At 44.5% G+C, this 22,319-nt stretch overlaps 1 protein-coding gene across 2 annotated transcripts in view; it reads right to left on the minus strand.

Annotated features, from left to right (window-relative positions):
• Window positions 1-22,319, minus strand: part of LOC137384533 (lysophosphatidylcholine acyltransferase 1-like) — a 294,731-nt gene that overhangs the window by 38,469 nt on the left and 233,943 nt on the right. Inside the window, exons 10-11 of one of the 2 annotated variants that reach the window (XM_068058684.1) lie at window positions 18,966-19,091; window positions 16,899-17,270 (exon numbers count right to left, since the gene is read on the minus strand). In XM_068058684.1, the coding sequence (XP_067914785.1) occupies window positions 16,997-17,270; window positions 18,966-19,091 (400 nt within the window). In that variant the 3' untranslated portion in view covers window positions 16,899-16,996. Of the gene's footprint in view, window positions 1-16,898; window positions 17,271-18,965; window positions 19,092-22,319 lie in introns of those variants that run through there. The other variant, XM_068058678.1, reaches the window with a different exon arrangement.

The following is a 22,319-nucleotide window of genomic DNA, read 5'->3' on the forward strand; positions in this document are numbered from 1 at the left end:
TGCATTTTTCCAGTCCCGGCAACATCCTTGTAAATCCTGCACACAGTACTCAAGTTGCGACCTAACCTATGATTTATACAGTTCCAGCATAATCCCCCTGTTCTTATATTCTATACTTCGGCTAATAAAAGGAAAGGATTCCACATGCCTTCCTAACCACCTTATCGATCTGTCCTGCTACCTTGAGGAATCTGTGGACATTCACTCCAAGGTCCCTCACTTTCTCTACACTTCTCCCATTAATAGTGTATTCCTTTGCGTTGTTTGACCTCTCCAAATGCTTCATCTCACACTTCTCCGGGTTGAATTACATTTGCCACTTTTCTGCCCACCTGACCACCATTGATTTCTTCCTGCAGTCTACGGCTATCCTCCTCACTATCTACCACACGGCCAATCTTTGCAACATCTGCAAACTTCTTGATCATGCCCCCTATATTTACGGCCGAATCATTGATATATACCACAAAAAGCAGGGGACCCAGTACCGAGCCCTGTGGAACGCCACAGGAAACAGCCCTCCAGTCGCAAAAACACCCGTCAACAATTACCCTTTGTTTCCTGACACTGAGCCAATTTTGTATCCACCTTGCTACATTTCCCAGGATCCCATGGGATTTTTTTTTAAACCAGTCTGCCATGTGGGACCTTGCTAAAATCCATGTAGACCACATCAAGTGCACTACCCTCATCTATCTTCCTTGTTACTTCTTCGAAAAATTCGATCAAGTTAGTCAAACAAGATCTTTCCTTAAGAAATCCATGCTGACTATCCTTGATTAATCTGTGCCTTCCTAAGTGACAGTTTATGTCTTCTCAGAATAGATTCCAATAATTTGCCCACTACGGAGGTTAGACTGATTGGCCTGTAATTATTCAGTCTATACCTAGCTCCCTTTTTAAACAGAGGTACAAAGCCAGCAGTTCTCCAATCCTCCGGCACCACGCTTGTATCCAGTGAGGACTGGAAAATGATAGTCAGACCTTCTGCTATTTCCTCTCTTGCTTCTTTTAACAGCCTAGGGTACATTCCATCCGGCCCTGCTGATTTATCAACTTTCAAGGAAGCTAATCCCGGTCATATTTCCTCTCTCCCTATGTTTATCACATTCAATACTTCACACCCCTGTTCCTTAACTACAATATCTGCATCGTCTCCCTCTTTTGTAAAGACAGATGCAAAGTATTCATTAAGAACAATACCAACATCTTCCGCCCCTACACATAGGTTACCCTTTTTGGTCTTTTATGGGCCCTACACTTTCCTTAGTTATCCTCTTACTCTTAATGTACTGATAAAACATCTTTGGATTCACCTTAACTTTGCTTTCCAATATTGTTTCATGCCCTCTTTTAGCTTTCCTAATTTCTTTTTGATTTCACCCCTCCACTTTCTATACTCCTCTTGGTTTTCTGTAGTATTTTCTCTGTCAGATATAAGCTTTCCTTTTCTGCCTTATCTTACCCTGGAAGCTCCTTGACATCCATGGGGCTCTAGATTTGTCTGTCCCACCCTTTTTCTTTGTGGGAACGTGTTTACTCTGATCCCCTTGAATCTCCCCCTTGAATGTCTCCCACTGCTCTGACACAGATTTACCTTCAAGTAGCTGTTTCAAGTCCATTTTCACTAAATCGTTACTCAGCTTAGTACAATTGGGCTTGCCCCAATTGAGAACTCTCAACTCCTGTTCCATCCTTGCCCTTTTCTATAACTGAATTATGATCACTACCACCAAAATGCTCTCTCACTGACACTCCTTCCACCTGTCCAGCTTCATTTCCTAAAACTAAGTCAAAAACTGCACCCGCTACACACTGGCCAAAAAAGTTCTCCTGAATGCACCTCAAGAATTCTGCTTCCTCAATTACTTTCACACTAAAACTATCCCAGTTAATACTGGGGTAGTTAAAATCCCCTATTACTGCCTTATTGGTTTTGTACTTCTCAGAAATTTGCCTACATATCTGCTCTTCTAACTCCCTGACTGTTTGGGGTCTATCGTACACTCCCAGCAGTGTGATTGTCCCTTTTTTGTTCCTTAGCTTGATCCATACGGCCTCATTTAATGAACCCTTCAACATATCATCCAACCTCACAGCTGTAATTGTTTCCTTGACCAAAATTGGGACTCCCCCTCCTTTCTTATTCTGCCCCGCCTTCGTGTCTGAAAACCCTGTAACCAGGAACGTCGAGCTGTCATTCCTGTCCCTCAAGATTGTTTCTGTAATAGCTATATCATGTGTCTGTGCCCTCAGCTCGTCTGCTTTATTTGCTATACTCCTTGCACTGAAGTAGATACCCTAAGCGCTGCCAAACTTTAAAATCTTCTAACCTTTGTTTCCTCTGCCTCCCAGACTAATGCATCAATCCTCAGGTCCCCATCCCCCTGCCAAACTAGTTTAAACCCTCCCCAACAGCACCAGCAAATCGTCCCGCAAGGAACTCTGTCCCGGCTCTGTTCAGGTGCAACCCGTCTGGCCTGTACAGGCCCCATCTCCCCAGAGCCAGTCCCAACGTCACAAGAATCTAAAACCTCCCTCCTGCACCAACTTTCCAGCTACGCATTCATCTGTCTTACCCTTCTATTCTTGTACTCACTTGCATGTGGTACTGGGAGCAATCCAGAGATTACTACTTTTGAGGTCCTGCTTGCTAATTTCTTATCTAGTTCAGTAAACACTTTTGGCAGGACCACATCCCTCTTTCTACCTGCGTCATTGGGTCCGATGTGGACTACGACTGCTTGTTTGTTCACCCTCCCCACTCAGGATGCGCTGCAGCCGCTCAGTGACATCCTTGACCCTGACACCAGGGAGGCAGCACACCACTCTGGATTCACGTCTGTAGCCACAGAAACACCTGCCTATTCCCCTGACTACTGAATCTCCTATCACTATCGCTCTTTCAGTCTTCCTTGTTCCCCCCTGTGCAGCTGAGCAACCCTTGGTGTCATGGCCTTGGCTCTGGCTGCACTCCCCAGATGAACCATCGCCTTCCTCAGTATTCAGTACTGAATACCTGTTGGACAGTGAGGCGCACTCCGGGGTTTCCTGCACGACCTGCCTGTTTGGCGATGATCCATTCCGCCTCTCGCTGCATACTCTTAAGCTGCGGGGTGACATCTATAAACGTGCGATTCACAAAGCTCTCACCCTCATGAATGTACCGCAGTATTGCCAGCTGCTGCTCAAGTTCTGAAACCTGGAGCCCAAGTTGAGTGGGAAGTGGAGGGAACCTTTCCTGACCCCCTCCTGCCCCTGCTGCAATTTTACGCGGAACGGCAGCAAGAAACAGCTCGTCCTCTCGAGGCCCTTAAGTGACCAATTAACTGGCACTTAAGGGCCTATTCTTGCTGCCTTGGGTATTTTACCCTCGGCAGGTGGACGGTGGCATTGCTGGGACTAAGAGCTGCTGGCCCGTTGACTGGCCGGCAGCTCCATTAGGCAGGACTTCCTGCCTCAAGGAGATGGAAGTCCTGCCCAAGACCAATTAAGGGCCTGGGAAGCGGAAAATCCCGGCCTGGCTCCCCAGGCCCAGCGGAGGCAGGCTCACCCTCGATTTTTCGGCCAGTGGGCCGGGCCTCCTGCCCAACAAAAAATTCCAGCCCATGTGTTTAGGAAGTGTCCCCAGCTGCTTCAGCTCAAGCTCAGGATTTCTGAGCTTAAGGGGCAGCTGGAATCGCTGCGGAACATTAGGGAGCAGGAGAGGTTCCAGGATCATACATTCCAGAAGGTGGTCACCCCACAGGCAATAAGAGTTCAGGATAGTAGGTAAGTGGCCATCTGGAAGAGCAGGAAGAGGCAGCAAGTGTAGGAGTCTTTGGGGGTGTATTCCACTCAAACCCATACTCAGCTATGGAGACTGCAGGGAATAATGACACCTTGACCTTGAAGGAGTGCAGTCCAGACCATGGCAACAATGGACACAGGACCGTATAGGTAGGAGCAGAAAAGTGCAGAAATGCAGTTGCTATAGGTGATTCCACAATCGGGGGATAGGCATTTCTCTAACCAGTATTGTGAGTCCCACATGGTGTGTCACCTACCTGATACCAGGGTAAAGGACATCAAAGAGAGTAAGGGTGCAGAATATTCTGCCGGGGAAAGGGAGTGAGCCAGAGGTTGTGGTACTAATGACATAGCAAGGGTAGGTATTGAGGTCCTATGGTCAGATTTTCAGGATCTAGGAAGGAAGTTAAAGAGTAGGACCCAGAAGGTAGTAATGTGGCTTGAAGCATAGTGCAGGAGGGAGAGATTCAAATCTTTGGGTCATTGGGGGCCAGTTCTCAGGCAGAAGGCACCTATTCAAAAGGGTTGCACCTCAACAAGACTGGATCAACGTCTTCACAGGGAGATTCACTAGTATGGTTGGGGAGGGTTTAAACTAAATTGGCAGGGGGCTGGGTGCCAGCATACAGAAGTAGAGAAGAGGAATAAAGTGTATGCAAGAGTGTTAGACAGTGCTAGAGAAGGGAGTAATTCCATATTAGATAGGAGCCGACTGAGAAGGACTACAAAAGACAAAATTATAATGCATGCTTGTAAATGCACAAAGTGTGGTCAATAAGGTTGGCGAGCTAAAAGCACAAATAGCAGGTTCAATGAAGAGTGCAGGAGGGCATGCCAGGAGCAGCTACAACACAGGGCTATTTGCATGCGATAGGGTTAAGTGATCCCACAACCAGTGGATCAGATCTAAGCTCTGCAGTACTGCCACATCCAGTTGTGAATGGTGGTGGACAATTAAATAACTAACAGGAAGAGGCCGCTCCGCAAATAACCCCATCCCCAACAATGGGGCAGCCCAGCACATCAGTGCAAAAGACAAAGATGAAGCAATGCATCCATCTTCAGCTAGAAGTGCCGAGTGGATGATTCAGCTCGGACTGCTCCTGAGGTCCCCAGCATCACAGATGCCAATCTTCCGCCAATCCAATTCATTCCACTTGCTATCAAGAAACGACTGAAGGCACTGGGTCCTGCAAAGGCTACGGGCCCTGACATTCCAGCAATAGTACTGAAGACTTGTGCTCCAGAACTAGCCGTGCACCGAGCCAAGCTGTTCCAGAACGACTATAGCACTGGCATCTATCTACCCAGCAATGAGGAAAATTGCCCAGCTATGTCTTGTCCACAGAAAGCAGGACAAATCCAACCTGGCCAATTACAGCCCCATCAGTCCACTCTCGCTCATCAGCCAAGTGATGGAAGGGGTCGTCGACAATGCTATTAAGCAGCACTTGTTCAGCAATAACCTGCTCACTGAAGCTCAGTTTGGGTTCTGCCAGGGTCAGCTCCTGACCTCATTACACCTTGGTCCAAATATGGACAAAACAACTGAACTTCAGAGGTCAGGTGAGAGTGACTGCCCTTGACATCAATGCAGCATTTGACTGAGTATGGCATCAAGGAGCCCTAGCAAAACTGCAATGGGAAAACTCTCCACTGGTTGGAGTCTACCAGGCAAAAAGGAAGATGATTGTGATTGTTGCAGGTCAATTATCTCAGTCCCAGGACATCACTGCAAGAGTTCCTCAGGGTAGTATCTTAGGCCCAACCATCTTCAGCTGCTTCATCAATGAACTTCCCTCCATCAAAAGGTCAGAAGTGGGAATGTTTGCTGATGATTGCACAACGTTCAGCACCATTCATAACTCCTCATGAGGGCGGCACAGTGGCGCAGTGGTTAGCACCGCAGCCTCACAGCTCCAGCGACCCGGGTTCAGTTCTGGGTACTGCCTGTGTGGAGTTTGCAAGTTCTCCTCGTGTCTGCGTGGGTTTCCGCCGGGTGCTCCGGTTTCCCCCCACAGCCAAAGACTTGCAGATTGATAGGTAAATTGGCCATTGTAAATTGCCCCTAGTGTAGGTAGGTGGTAGGAGAATGGTGGGTATGTGGGAGAGAATATGGGGCTAATGTAGGATTAGTATAAATGGGTGGTCGTTGGTCGGCACAGACTTGGTGGGCCGAAGGGCCTGTTTCAGTGCTGTATCTCTAAATAAAAAAATAAAAAATAAAACACTGAAGCAGCCCAAGTCCATATGTGGCAAGACCTGGACAACATCCAGGCTAGGGCTGATAAGTGGCAAGTCACATTCACGCCACAAAAGTGCCAGGCAATGACTATCTTCAACAAGAGAGAATCTAACCATCTCCCCTTGATGTTCATTGGCATTACCACCGTTGAATCCCCCACTAACATCCTGGGGGTTACCATTGACCAGAAACTGAACTGGACCAGCCACATAAATTCTGTGGCTACAAGAGCACATCAGAGGTTGGGAATTCTATGGTGAGTAACACACCTCCTGTCTCCCCAGTGCCTGTCCACCAACTACAAGGAACAAGACAGGAGTGTGATGGAACACTCTCCACTTACCTGGATGGGTGCAGCTCCAACAACACTTAAGAAGCTCGACACCATCCAGGACAAAGCAGCCCACTTGACTGGCACCCCATCTGCCAGCTTCAACACTCACTCCATTCACCACCACCGCACAGTGGCAGCAGTGCGTACCATCTACAAAATGTATTGCAGCAACTCACCACGGCTCCTTTGACAGCTCCTTCCAAACCCACAACCTCTACCACCTAGAAGGACAAGGGAAGCAGAAGCATGGAAACACCACCACCTGAAAATGCCCCTCCAAGCCATATACCATCCTGACTTGGAACTCTATTCCCGTTCCTTCACTGTCGCTGGGTCAAAATCCTGTATCTCCCATCCAAACAGCACTGTGGGTGTAAGTGCACCCCAAGGACTGCAGTGGTTCATGAAGGCAGCTCAAGACCACCTTTTCAAGGGCAATTAGGGATGGGCAATAAAGCTGGCCGAGCCAGCGACGCCCACATCCCACGAACGAATAAATCTGGGAATATGATGTGGCGGCAATAACGGAAACGTGGCTCAAAAATGGTGAGAACTGGGCGCTTAATATACAAGGATATAAAAAGTGTTCAGACAAAATAGAGAAGGAAAGAAGGGAGGTGGGGTGGCAGTACTGATTAGGGAAGACATTGTAGTGCTGGAAAGGGATGATGATCTTGAGTGGGTACAAGGTCAGAATCAATTTGGATACAGCTGAGAAGCAAAAAAGGGTATTATCACGGTATTCAGGTATTCGATACGCCTCCAAATAGAGTGTGTGTGTGTGAGAGTCTCTGTGCGCACACGCAAGGGCATATGTGAGTGCGTGTGAGAGAGTGAGAGCGTGCGTGAGTGTGTGTGAGAGAGAGAGAGAGAGAGACGGAGGAGCAAATCTGCAGGGAAAGCAGAAAGATGTGGTGAGAGAGAGATGGACAGCAAGTCTGTAGGGAAAGCAGAGATGAGTGGGTGTGAGAGTGAGTGAGATGGAGGAACAAATCTACATGGAAAGCAGAGTAGTGTGAGAGAGAGAGAGAGTGTGTGCGAGTGTGAGAGTGAGTGGGTGAGAGAAGCAAATCTGCAGGGAAAGCACAGACCAACTTGATACTGGTGGTTCTCAGCCCAACTAGGAAGGAGGCACTCTGGATCTGGTTTCCAGCATCCGCAGTATTTTGCTTTTGCTTTATTGTACTGCTGGATCTGGTGCTGGCGAATGAGGTGGGCAAGTGGACGAAGTGTCTGTCGGGCAGCATGTGGGTAAGAGTGATCATCGTATCGTAAGATTTAGGCTAATAATGCAGAAAAGCAAGGAAGGCAGCAAGGTCGAATGTCTAGACCGGAGGAGGGCTAATTTCAATGTGATGAGAAGCGATCTAGCCAGGGTAGAATGGAACCAAAGACTGACAGGAAGATCTGTATTGGAACAATGGGTTATCTTTAAGGAAGAGATGCTTCAGGTAATTCCAAAATTTGCTGATGACACCAAACTTGGAGGAGTGGCAAACAGTGCAGATGATTTGAACCACCTGCAACTGGACGTAGATAGGCAAGCAGAATGGTAGATGGAATTTAATACTGATAAGTGTGAGATGATGCATTTTGGCAGAAGGAATAGGGAGAGGCAATATAGACTTGATGGCACAGTTCTGCAGCGTGCAGGAACAGAGGGACCAGTGGTGCATGTGCATAGATCTTTGAAGGTGGCAGGACATACTGAGAGAGTGGTAAGCAAAGCATATGGGATCTTGCACTTCATAAATAGAGGTACCGAGTACAAAAGCAGGGAAGTTATGCTGAATCTTTATAAAGCTCTGGTTTGGACCCAACTGGAGTATTGCGTCCAGTTCTGGTCACCACACTTCAGGAAGGAAGTTAGGGTCCTTGAGATGGTGCAGAGGAGAATTAGCAGAATGGCACCAGGGATGGGGTATTTTAATTACAAGGTTAGGTTGGAAAAGCTGGGAATGTTCCCCTTAGAGCAAAGGACATTGAGGGGAGATTTAATAGAGGTATACAAGATTATGACAGGCATAGGTAAGTTAGACAAGGAAAAACTGTTACTATTAACCTATGGTACAAAGACTAGGGGACACAGATTGAAGGTTTTGGACAAGAGATGTGGGGGATTGTGGAGAACAACTTTTTTATGCAGTAGATGATAATGATCTGGAACTTGCTGCCCACATGGATGGCAGAAGTGGACACAATCAATGATTTCAAGAGGCAATTGGATGGCCACTTGAAGGAATTAAACTTGCAGGGCTACAGGGATTGAGCAGGGAAGTGGGACTGACTGGATTGCTCTGCACAGTCAGCATGGACTCAATGGGCCAAATGGCCTCTTTCTGTGCCATAAATGACTCTACTCTATGACTGAGTGGGTAGTTTGTTCTTCCAGATTATTGCTCAAGTAGTGAAGATGAAAATCTACCTCACAGAATTTTCAATACCCTTTGTTTTAAGCATTGCCCTCTTTCTCTATATATCAGAGTGCAGCTCGATGCCACTGTAGAATGTGATTCTCTTTCAACATCCCAAATGATTTGATTGCCATGAATGAATAGGAGAAGGGGGCCAAAGATAGATTTTTTAGGGACTCCAGAGCTAACAGTGCAATTGTAAGGAGAGAAGCCTTTGCTGGAGATGCTCTGGCATGACTGGATTGGCAAGAATGGAGGCAAGCTAGGGCAGTTACAGTGAGCAGCAGAACAGGGGTGACGTGTTGGAGGAGAATGGTACGGGCAACTGCGTCAAGGTAGCAGAGCGATAAGGAGCAAAAATACACCACAGACGACAGAATTTGTGACTTTGATCAAGTGGGTTTTAATGCCGTGAAAGCAGAAACGCAATTGGAGAGATTCAAACATGGAATTGGGGGTAAGATGGGAATGGATTTGGGAGGCAACATATTGAAGAGATTAAAAGCAAATGGAAATTGGAGATGTGCAGCAGTTTGTAAAGACAGATGAGTCAAAGCTAAGGTTTTAAAATAAGAAAGCAATGGGGACTAGGAAGGGAAATTGGTTGGGTCAGCAAATTTAATGGCAATGGAATCAAGAAAACAGAGGTGGATCCCATAGGTGAGATGAGGGAAAGAGGAGAGAAACTAAAGAAAGCTGTGGGATCAGGGCTCGAGTAGGGGGTGGGGAAGGGAAACAGCAGGAGACTGTACAGTTGGTATCAACCTTAGTAACATGGAAGTTCGTGAGCTCCTTGCACTTACTGAATGAGGGGTGGAGGGCGCAATCATAAGACGTCGGAGCAGGAATAGGCCATTTGCCCCCTCCAGCTGCTCAGTCATTCAATAAGATCATGGCTAATCTGATTGTGGCCTTATCTCCACTTTCCTGCCTGCCCCCAATAACCCCCGACTCCCTTGTCAATCAAAAATCTGTCCAACTCAGCCTTGAACATATATAATGACCAGCCTCCACTGCTCTCTAGGGAAAAGAATTCCAAAGTCTAACAACTCACTAAGAGAAAAAAAATTCCTATTCATCTGTCTTAAATGGGAGCCTTCTGATTTTTAAAATGTGACCCCTAGTTCTAGGCTCCCCACAAAAGGAATCATTCTCTAAGCATCCACCCTGTCAACTCCCCTCAGAATCTTACATGTTTGAATAAGATCACCTCTCATTCTTCTAAACACCAATGAGTATAGGCCTAACCTGCTCAACTTTTCCTCATAAGACAACTCTTTCATCCCAGGAGTCAGCCAAGTGAACCTTCTCTGAACTGCTTTCAATGTAATTATATCCTTCCTTAAGTAAGCAGACCAAAACAAACAGTACGCAGTACTCCAAGGTATGTTCTCACCAATGTACAGCTGTAGCAACACTTGCCTAATTTTATACTCCATTCCCCTTGCAATTAAAACCAACATTCCATTTGCCTTCTTAATTACCTCCTGTATCTGCATGCTAGCTTTTTGTGATTCATGTACCAGGACACCCATATTCCTCTGGCCCCAGATTTCTGCAGTCTATCTCCATTTAAATAATATTCTGCTTTGCTATTCTTCCTGCCAAAGTGGACAACTTCATATTTTTCCACATTATACTCCATCTGCCAAATTTTTGAAGACTCACTTAACCTATCTATATTCCTTTGCAGACTGTGTCCTCTTCACAGCTTGCTTTCCTGCCTATCGTTGTCATCAGCAAATTTAGCTACCATACACTCAGTCCCCTCATTCAAGTCATTAATATAGATTGTAAATAGCTGAGGCCCCAGCGCAGATTCCTGTGGCACTCTGCGAGTTACAGTTTGCCAACCCGAAAACGACCCATTTATCCTGACTCTCTGTTAGCCAATCAATTTTCTATCCATGCCTATATGTTGCCCCCAACACCATGAGCTTTATCTTGTGTAGTAACCTTTTATGTGGCACCTTATTGAATGCCTTTTGGGAATCCAAATACACTACATTCACTGGTTCCCCTTTATCCACGCTGCTAGTTACTTCCTCAAAGAATTCTAATAAATTAGTCAAACACTATTTCCCTTTCACAAAACCATGCTGACGCTGCCTGATTGTATTATGATTTCCTAAATATTCTGCTATTACTTCTTAAAAATGGATTCAAGCACTTTCCCAACGACAGATGTTAGACTAACTGGCCTATAATTTTCTGCTTTTTTTCTCCCTCTTTTCTTGAATAGAAGTGTTACATTTGAAGTTTTCCAATCTGCTGGGACCTTTCCAGAAGCTAGGAAATTTTGGAAGATTACAACTAACGCATCCACTATCTCTGCAGCCACTCTTTTAAGACCCTAGTATGAAGGCCATCAGGTCCAGGGGACTTGCCAGCCTTTAGTCCCATTAGTTTTCCCAGTACCTTTTCCCTAACGAGAACGATTGTTTCAAGTTCCTCCCTCCCTTTTCCTTCTCGATTTTCAACTACTCTTGCGATGCTTTTAGTATCTTCCACTGTGAAGACAGTTACAAAATACCTGTTCAACGCTTCCACCATTTCCTTGTTTCCCATTATTGATTCTCTAGTTTGACCTTCTAAGGGACCAATGCTCACTTTAGCTACTCCTTTCCTTTTTATAAACTTGTAGAAACTCTTCCTGTTTTTATATTTCCAACTAACTTTCTCTCATACTCTAATTCTCCCTCATTTGGTTTTAGTCATTCTTTGCTGGTTTCTAAAATTTATCCAATCTTCTGAACTACTCTTCATCGCAGTATTGTACACGTTTTCTTTCGATTTGCTATTAGCCTTAACTTCCTTAGTTAGCCATGATTTGTGCATCCTTCTCAGAGCCTTTCTTTCTCAACGGAATATATCTTTAAAAGTTATGAAATATCTCCTTAAATGTCTGCCGCTGCATCTCTACCATCCTACCTTTTAACTTATTTTCCCAGACCACTTTAGCGAACTTTGTCTTCATACCCTTGTAATTGCCTTTATTTAAGCTTAAGACACTAGTTTGAGACCCATGTTTCTCACCCTCAAACTGAATGTTGAATTCTACTGTGTTATGATCACTGTTGCCTGCAGGCTCTTTGATTATGGGGTGATTAATTAATCCTGTCTCATTACATATTACCAGGTCTGAAATAATCTGCTCCCTGATTGGCTCTGGAACTTATAGCTCTAAGAAATTGTCCTGAATACACTCTATGAACTCATCGTCCAGGCTACCTTTGCCAATCTGATTCATCCAATCTATAAGATTAAAATCACCCACAATTATTGCAACATGTTTCTTACAACCCCCATTATTTCTTCATATATACTCTATCCTACAGTGTAGAGGGCCTATAAAACTACTCCCACTAGTGACTTGTTTCCTTTTCTATTTCTTACCTCCACCCAGACTGATTCTATATCTTGCTCTTCTGAACCAAGGTCATCTCTCACTACTGTACTAATCTTATCCTTTAATAACAGAGCTACCCCACCACCTTTTCCTTTCTTCCTGTCCTTCCAAAATGTCAAATACCCTTGAATATTCAAGTCCCTTGTAACCTTGTCTCTGTAATGGCTATCATACATATTTATTTATATTTGTGCTATAGATTCATCTGTTTTGTATTGAATGCTGTATGCATTCAGATACAGAGCCTTAATTCTGCCTTTTTTGTCGTTCTTCCACCCTCTAATCTTATCTGCTGCTGCACTCTGAGGTTTGTACGCTCTCTCCCTTCCTGCTATATCGCTACCCTGCTCTATTGCCTTGTCCTTTCTCTTTAACTTACCAAATCTCCCCGTAAGCGATCCCCCACACAGCACTTCGTTTTTATTTCAGATTTCTAGCATCGGCGGTATTTTGCTTTTATTTCTGTACTAAAATGTAGTCCTTAAGCTCAGCAGGAAGCAGTAGATGGAGGGGGTGGGGGTAATGGGCACGGTTGGCTGGAACAGGGCACTATAAACTGTGGCAAAGCAGAATCTCAGCAACTAAGACATACTGAAAATCAGCTGTCACAGCAAAGATCAAATCTAAGCAGAGGTCCAGTCACTGGCAAGAGCCCGGGAAAAGCCAATACAAGCTGGGTCGGGGAATGGTAGTGTCCTCTGCACAGGCAGCTTTAAACTTATAGATTGAACTAAAATGTGCAGGAGATCTTCAGCAGTGAACAAAGAACAATACAGCACAGGAACAGGCCATTCGGCCCTCCAAACTTGCGCCGATCTTGATGCCTGTCTAAACTAAAACCTTCTGCACTTCCGGGGACCATATCCCTCTATTCCCATCCTATTCATGTATTTGTCAAGATGCCACTTAAACGTCGCTATCGTACCTGCTTCCACCACCTCCCCCGGCAGCAAGTTACAGGCACTCACCACCCTCTGTGTAAAGAACTTGTCTTGCACATCCCCTCTAAACTTTGCCCCTCACACCTTAAACCTATGTCCCCTAGTAACTGACTCTTCCACCCTGGGAAAAAGCTTCTGACTATCCACTCTGTCCATGCCGCTCATAACTTTGTAAACCTCTATCATGTCGCCCCTCCACCTCTGTCGTTCCAGTGAAAACAATCCGAGTTTATCCAACCTCTCCTCATAGCTAATGCCCTCCAGACCAGGCAACATCCTGGTAAACCTCTTCTGTACCCTCTCCAAAGCCTCCACGTCCTTCTGGTAGTGTGGCGACCAGAATTGCACGCAATATTCTAAGTGTGGCCTAACTAAGGTTCTGTACAGCTGCAGCATGACTTGCCAATTTTTATACTCTATGCCCCGACCGATGAAGGCAAACATGCTGTATGCCTTCTTGACTACCTTAGGGCGGCACAGTGGCGCAGTGGTTAGCACCGCAGCCTCACAGCTCCAGGGACCTGGGTTCGATTCCGGGTACTGCCTGTGTGGAGTTTGCAAGTTCTCCCTGTGTCTGCGTGGGTTTTCTCCGGGTGCTCCGGTTTCCTCCCACAAGCCAAAAGACTTGCAGGTTGATAGGTAAATTGGCCATTATAAATTGTCACTAGTATAGGTAGGTTGTAGGGACAGGTGGGGATGTTTGGTAGGAATATGGGATTAGTGTAGGATTAGTATAAATGGGTGGTTGATGTTCGGCACAGACTCGGTGGGCCGAAGGGCCTGTTTCAGTGCTGTATCTCTAATCTTATCCACCTGCGTTGCCACTTTCAGTGACCTGTGGACCTGTACGCCCAGATCTCTCTGCCTGTCAATACTCCTAAGGGTTCTGCCATTTAATATATACTTCCCACGTGTATTAGATCTTCCAAAATGCATTACCTCACATTTGTCCGGATTAAACTCCATCTGCCACTTCTCCGCCCAAGTCTTCAACCGATCTATATCCTGCTGTATCCTCTGACAATCCTCATCACGATGCGCAACTCCACAAATCTTTGTGTCGTCCGCAAACTTACTAATCGGACCAGCTACATTTTCCTCCAAATCATTTATATATAATACAAACAGCAAAGGTCCCAGCACTGATTCCTGCGGAACACCACTGGTCACAGCCCTCCATTCAGAAAAGCACCCTTCCACTGCTACCCTCTGTCTTCTATGACCGAGCCAGTTCTGTATCCATCTTGCCAGCTCACCTCTGATGCCGTGTGACTTCACCTTTTGTACCAGTCTGCCAGTGGAGGACAAGAGATGGGACAGGGGCAGTGGGGGTAAGTTACAGTAATTTGATGACCACAGATAAAGCTGCAACAGTGTAGTTCACTAGGGAGCTGCCAGTCTGGGAGCCATCTTCAAAAAGTTCAATACACATTTTAACAGGGGATTTGGAGATGACTATTTTATTTCTTGCAGCCACAAAAAAAATCTGAGAGTTAGCATACCTCTTGTTATAGCTCTGAATATATCGCTGCAGTGAAAATATTCAAATGAAGAGAAACACAAGGTTCAAAAAAGAGTTGTTGCAGCACATGTAAGACCATTACTCTCTTTAAGGCTGTCTCATGGCTAAAGCTTTATAATATCAGCCTCAGTTTCATTACATATCATGGGAAATGGGAGTTTTTAAAAAATGGTTTAAATGTTTAGCTATTAAATTAAAAGCTAACAAACTTTTTTCATCCACATAATCAAAACTGTGCAAATATTCATAGAGGGAGAGGTAAAGAGTGTACTTTTCAATTTCTTATTTTCTTTTAAAATTTGGAATACAAATAAACCTACCTTTTTGAATAGGCAGATGCTGCACTTATTCTCATTCCCAAATAAGAATTCAGCACCTTTTTGACCCATCTAACACAACTTCAATATATTTTTTTCCATGCAAACATTTTAATTAAAGTAGAAATAAAACTTTTTCTATGTATTGGGAATATAATCAATAGCCACTAGAGGGCATAGCACCCTGTTAAAATATATTCAAACAACCGAAATGTGGTACTACTGAAGGCAAACTGGTGGGGGAATTCTTCGTGGACGGCTTTCATTTCCTAATACTGTCAGTCAAAAGTAAAGACTGATGAAATTTGGGCTTTTTAACCTTGAAAGGAGGTGACAGAAATATTTTTATAGAAGCATACAAAATAGGAAGTTGTATGGAAAAAGTAGTCTGCATGCCAAGGATAAACCTGGAAAATTAACTCAAAATAAACTGGGAGTGAGGGGGGCATAGATGAAAATTGCAGAAGTTAAGTCCGGACTAACATTAGGAAAAGTAATAAATACATGTTATGGACGATACAAAACTTGGAAGCACTGTGAACTTTGAGGAGGATAGTGTAGAACTTCAAAAGGACATGGATAAGTTGCTGGAATGGGCAGACAGGTGGCAGATGAAGTTCAATGCAGAGAAATGTGAAGTGATTCATTTTCATAGGAAGAACATGGAGAGAAAATATAGAATAAAGGGTACAATTCTAAAGGGGGTGCAGGAGCAGAGGGACCTAGGTGTATATGTGCATAAGTCATTAAAGGTGGCAGGACAGGTTGAGAGAGCAATTTATAAAGCATACAGTATCCTGGGCTTTATTAATAGGGGAATAGTGTACAAGGGCAAGGAAGCTATGTTGAACTTGTATAAGACACTAGGTCGACCTCAACTGGAGTACTGCGCCCAGTTCTGGGCGCTGCACTTTAGGGAAGACATGCAGGCATTGGAGATTGTACAGAAAAGATTCATGAGAATGGTTCCAAGGATCAGGAATTTCAGTTATGAAGATAGATTGGAGAAGTTAGGAATGTTTTCCTTGAAGAGAAGGCTGAGAGGTGATTTGATAGAGGTATTCAAAATCATGAGGGGTCTGGACAGAGTAGATAGAGAGAAACTGTTCCCACTCGTGAAAGGATCGAGAACGAGGGGGCACAGATTTAAAGTATTTGGTAAGAGAAGCAAAAGTGACATGAGGAAAAACTTTTTCATGCAGTGTGTGGTTAAAGTTTGGAATGTGCTGCCTGAGAACGTGGTGGAGGCAGGTTCAATTGAAGCATTCAAAAGGGAATTAGACAGTTATATGAAAAAGGAAGAATGTGCAGGGCTACGGAACTGAGAGAATTGCTCTTTTGGAGAGCCAGTGCGGACACGATGGGCGGAATGGCCTCCTCCTGCACTGTAATGATTCTGTGACTTCCAGATAGGGTAGTGAAGTCAGAAAACCTGGAATGATTCAGCAACTGGATGCTGCAATAGAGGAATTATTCTGCCTTTCTTGATGGATTAACTAAAATGGGCTGACTGACATTGTCTGTATTATGTAGTGCTCACTGCCACAGCAAATCCTGTCATTTTCTGTAAAACATAAAGGTCATCTCCAGTGAAATGCAAGTTGCATTGCTTATGGAAGATGGATGTTCAGTCTCTTCAAGTGCCCAAAATGCTGACAAATAAATCTGTCACGCTACCAATGGAAATTAATAAACATTTTTCCAACTTCTTGCCCCAAAATACAAATGATCATTCTCAAGCATTTAAGTATTCAGCACAGAAGCTTTAGTGCAGACAGTTCTTCAATGTCAAAAACAGTGACATATGCTTGATAAATCCTACATGCAAATTAATAGCATTAGTTATTTTAAAGAGTCACAAATGGCACCTTCCACTTTTCCTACAGTGGGTGTGATAAGTTTATTTTGCATCAAGAAGCTAATAACCAGCAATCATTACACAAAATTAATCGGCATACTTTAGTTTACAATTTGTAATTCACAAAAACCATATGCAGTATTCACAGCTCAATTTAGTAATTATATTTATACATTTCCTCCACAGAAACGAGCATTCCGCAAATTTAATGCCAACTGGTTGGGAATAACAAATTGTGTCAGACATTCAAGCTCCTCAATCAACTCTAAGAAAACAGGACTGTTTAGTGTTATTGCAGCAATGTCTCGATCAATATTGCACTCAAGTTTTGCACAAGATACATATTGACACAAATACATGTCATTTGCCTTGACGCCACTCCTTGACAAATCAACACCAAGGTGATGTTTATTGTTGCTTTCGGGATTATCGCATTCACTGCTGAAATTGAAGAAAAAAACTAAAATCCTTAGTTTCTTTACTGAATTTTGTAAAGCCACATCTTCCCTGAAAGGTTTGCTACAAGACATGTGGTTAGTGGAATTTCTAAAAACATAAAGCTTTCACAAAGTAACCAGTTTACTGTTGAGGCAATTTCTAAACATTGCAGCATCAAGATTCCGCATGGTCTCTAACCAGTTAAGAGCTTACTTTTGGCGGGATCAAAGCAAATAGAGTAAAAGCTTGTTATTTATTTATTTATTTATTTATTTATTTAGAGATACAGCACTGAAACAGGCCCTTCGGCCCACCGAGTCTGTGCCGACCAACAATCACCCATTTATACTAACCCGACACTAATCCCACATTCCCTATCACCTCCCTACACTAGGGGCAATTTACAACGGCCAATTTACCTATCACTTGCAAGTCTTTGGATGTGGGAGGAAACCGGAGCACCCGGCGAAAACCCACGCAGACACAGGGAGAACTTGCAAACTCCGCACAGGCAGTACCCAGAATTGAACCTGGGTCCCTGGAGCTGTGAGGCTGCGGTGCTAACCACTGCGCCACTGTGCCGCCCTTGAATTTAAAACACAATTCAATTGCGCCCATACCTATATTTTGCCCAAGTCTTTGCAATCTTTTAAGCTCGCTCAACAAAGTTTTCACCCAAACCAGTCCCCGCCCATAAAACTGGCCACGTCCTCAGGTAAGAAAGGTGAGTTTCCACCAATTGCACTTGTTTGCGGTGCTTCATTACATTGTGCCCAGATTCTTTGGCACAGAAGCACTTATGGTTACATGAATCCAACATTATTCATCTGACCAGCAGTCACTTGAAGCCAGAGGTCTGTTGCTACAGGGCGGCACAGTGGCGCAGTGGTTAGCACCGCAGCCTCACAGCTCCAGCGACCCGGGTTCAATTCTGGGTACTGCCTGTGTGAAGTTTGCAAGTTCTCCCTGTGTCTGCGTGGGTTTCCTCCGGGTGCTCCGGTTTCCTCCCAGATGCCAAAGACTTACAGGTTGATAGGTAAATTGGCCATTATAAAAATTGCCCCTAGAATAGGTAGGTGGTAGGGAAATATAGGGGCAGGTGGGGATGTGGTAGGATTGTAGGATTAGTATAAATGGGTGGTTGATGGTCGGCACAGACTCGGTGGGCCGAAGGGCCTGTTTCATTGCTGTATCTCTAAACTAAACTAAAAATATCGATTAGTTAATTGAAGACCAGCTGTTAACTGAAGCCACAGCTATGTCCTGTGGCTGCAGAAATCAATTTTTTTTTTAAAAAGTTGAAGAATGGCTCATTTCCTGTAATCCCACTCCTCATTATTCTATTACTCCTTATGCTGCTTGATTTCACTGATTCGTAAGAAATTTTACATTTAGGCTTAGGTTAATGAGATTGCGGAAAAATCTGGACACATCTTCACCATCTCCCCTGCCCCCTCAAACATTTTTAAAAATAGGATCCCAAGTTTACTACCCCTTGCCCCAAAATATTAGTTGAACATTTGTCAATAAGTTTAACACATTCTGCATGAATGGACCAAAACATGATTAAAGTGTTAAACAACCAATGGACAATCGCAACTAATTCAAAACAGGTAATAAGGCTGAAATCAGATAGCAATAATTTGGTTTTCCTTCTTTTAGATTAGCTATTATAAAGAAAAGTAAAACAGAACCCACTTGAGTTTCCTGACAAGCTTTGCAAATTCTAGTAGGCAGGTATCCACAGGAAGCTTCAGCTGGCTGTCAGACATTACAAGCTGACAATCTTCAAATGTGTAGTCAGTCACAGGAACACCAAGAGCTCTACCAGGAACAGGTTCAAAAATAAAAGTATGGAAAAAAAGTTATTATACATTACTGTGCTCCCGGCTCGAGTAAAGGGACAGTTTGATGGGAATATTCCTCTGAATTTTTATTTGAGTACAAAGCAATAAACTACAGTGACTCAGATTTACAAATTAGTAATAAACACAATGGAGAACTGTTGCCCATTCCCTCCCATTAAGAAATACAGCATCATAAATCACCTCAAAAACAGTACGACAGAGCACTTAAAAATACACTCTATATGTTAAGCAGCAAGTGGATCAGCAACAAGCTACGACAAGACAACACAAGGTAAGTTACCTCGGGTGGAAAAAAAAAATAAAAAAGGAAAGCTGTGACCTGATTGGCTGGTAGGGAATCTGTACTGAATCTGAAAATAAAACATTGATAAAAATTGATTAAAACCCTAATTAACTAATTAATTAAGTAGAGTAACTAAACCGGAGGGAGGAGACTACTGTATTTAGTTAGCATTTAATATTTATAGTAGAAATCTAACACTAGGGACCATATAGTTAAATGTAACATAATTTAGTAAGGATTTAATAAGTATTTATTTATTTTAAATTAATTTATTAATTAGTGCTAGAAATGTCAGTTAGAGGGGTAAAGCGCTTCACCTGTGAGATGTGGGAGGTCCGTGACGCTTCCAGCGTTCCGGACGACGAGATCTGCGGGAAGTGTACCCAGTTGCAGCTCTTCACAGACTGCATGGATCGGTTGGAGCAGCAACTGGATGCACTTAGGAGCATGTAGGTGGCAGAAAGCGTCATAGACAGGAGTTTTAGAGAAGTGGTTACACCCAAGGTGCAGGCAGATAGATGGGTGACCGCTAGAAGGGGCAGGCAGTCAGTGCAGGAATCCCCTGTGGCTTTCCCCCTCTCTAACATGTAGACCGTTTTGGATACTGTTGCGGGGGAGGGGGGATGGCCTATTAGGGGAAAACAACAGCAGCAGCCAGAGCAGTGGCACCACGGCTGGCACTGTTGTTCAGGAGGGAGGGACAAAGCGCAGAAGAGCAATAGTTATAGGGGACTCTATAGTCAGGGGCACAGATAGGCGTTTCTGTGGACGTGAAAGGAGCTCCAGGGTGGTATGTTGCCTCCCTGGTGCCAGGGTCAAGGATGTCTCTGAACGGACAGGGGGCATTCTGAAGGGGGAGGGTGAACAGCCAGAGGTTGTGGCACATTTCGGTACCAACGACATAGGCAGGAAGAGTGACAAGGTCCTGCAGGGGGAGTTTAGACAGTTAGGTAGAAAGTTAAAAGACAGGACCTCTAGGGTTGTAATCTCAGGATTACTCCCTGTGCCACATGCCAGTGAGGCTAGAAATAGGAAGATAGTGCAGCTAAACACGTGGCTGAAAAGATGGTGTAGGAGGAAGGGTTTCAGATATCTGGATCATTCAGGGACAGGTGGGACCTGTACAAGAAGGACGGGTTGCATATAAACTGGAGGGGCACAAATATCCTGGCTGCAAGGTTTGCTAGCGTCACTTGGGAGGGTTTAAACTAGTGTGGCAGGGGGGTGGGAACCAGAGCAGTATGACAGCAGGTGAAATAACGGAGGGGGAACTAGTAAATAAGGCCAGTAAGACTAAGAGGAAGAGCAGGCAGGGAGATGTTGCTGAGCACAACGGGACTGGTGGTCTGAAGTGCATTTGTTTCAATGCGAGAAGTATAACAGGTAAGGCAGATGAACTTAGTTCCAAGTACTAATCCAAGCTCTATGATGTTGTTGCTATTACAGAGACTTGTTTGAGGGAAGGACAGAATTGGCAGCTAAAATTTCAGGGATTTAGAAGCTTCAGGCAGGATAGAGGGGGATGTAAAAGGGGTGAGGGAGTTGCATTACTGGTTAAGGAGAATATCACAGCTGTACTGCGGGAGGACACCTTGGAGGGGTCATGCAGCGAGGCAATATGGGTGGAGCTCAGGAATAGGAAGGGTGCAGTCACTATGTTGGGGGTTTACTACAGGCCTCCCAACAGCCAGTGGGAGGTAGAGGAGCAGGTATGTAGACAGATTTTGGAAAGATGTAAAGGTAACAGGGTTGTAGTGGTGGGTGATTTTAACTTCCCCTATATTGACTGTGATTCACTTAGTGCTAGGGGCTTGGATGGGGCAGAATTTGTAAGGAGCATCCAGGAAAGCTTCTTGAAACAGTACGTAGATAGCCCAACTAGGGAAGGGGCCATACTGGACCTGGTATTGGGGAATGAGCCCGGCCAAGTGGTCGAAGTTCAGTTGTGGAGCATTTCGGGAACAGTGACCATAATTCCATAAGTTTTAAGGTACTTGTGGATAAGGATAAGAGTAGACCTCGGGTGAAGGTGCTAAATTGGGGGAAGGCTAATTATAACAATATTAGGCAGGAACTGAAGAATTTAGATTGGGGGCGGCTGTTTGAGGGTCAATCAACATCTGACATGTGGGAGTCTTTCAAACGTCAGTTGATTAGAATCCAGGCAAATTCCTGTGAGGAAGAAGGATAAGTTTGGCAAGTTTCAGGAACCTTGGATAACGAGGGATATTGTGAGCCTAATCAAAAAGAAAAGGAAGCATTCGTAAGGGCGAGAAGGCTGGGAACAGACGAAGCCCTTGAGGAATATAAAGAAAGTAGGAAGGAACTTAAGCAAGGAGTTAGGAGGGCTAAACGGGGTCATGAAAAGTCATTGGCAAACAGGATTAAGGAGAATCCCAATATTTTTTATACATATATAAAGAGCAAGTGGGTAACCAGGGAAAGGGTTGGCCCACTCAAGGGCAGAGGAGGGAATCTATGTGTGGAGCCACAGGAAATGGGCGAGGTACTAAATGAGTACTTTGCATCAGTTTTCACCAAAGAGAAGGACTTGGTGGATGATGAGTCTAGGGAAGGGAGTGTAGATAGTCTGGGTCATGTCGTTATCAAAAAGGAGGTGTTGGGCGTCTTGCAAAGCATTAAGGTAGATAAGTCCCCAGCGCTTGATGGGATCTACCCCAGAATACTGAGGGAGGCAAGGGAAGAAATTGCTGGGGCCTTGACAAAAATCTTTGTATCCTCATTGGCTACAGGTGAGGTCCCAGAGGACCGGAGAATAGCCAATGTTGTTCCTTTGTTTAAGGGTAGCAAGGATAATCCAGGAAATTATAGACTGGTGAACCTTACGTCAGTGGTAGGGAAATTATTAGAGAGGATTCTTCGGGACAGGATTTACTCCCA

The sequence above is a fragment of the Heterodontus francisci genome, chromosome 2 (genome assembly GCF_036365525.1).
Source record: "Heterodontus francisci isolate sHetFra1 chromosome 2, sHetFra1.hap1, whole genome shotgun sequence".
Taxonomy (NCBI): domain Eukaryota; kingdom Metazoa; phylum Chordata; class Chondrichthyes; order Heterodontiformes; family Heterodontidae; genus Heterodontus; species Heterodontus francisci.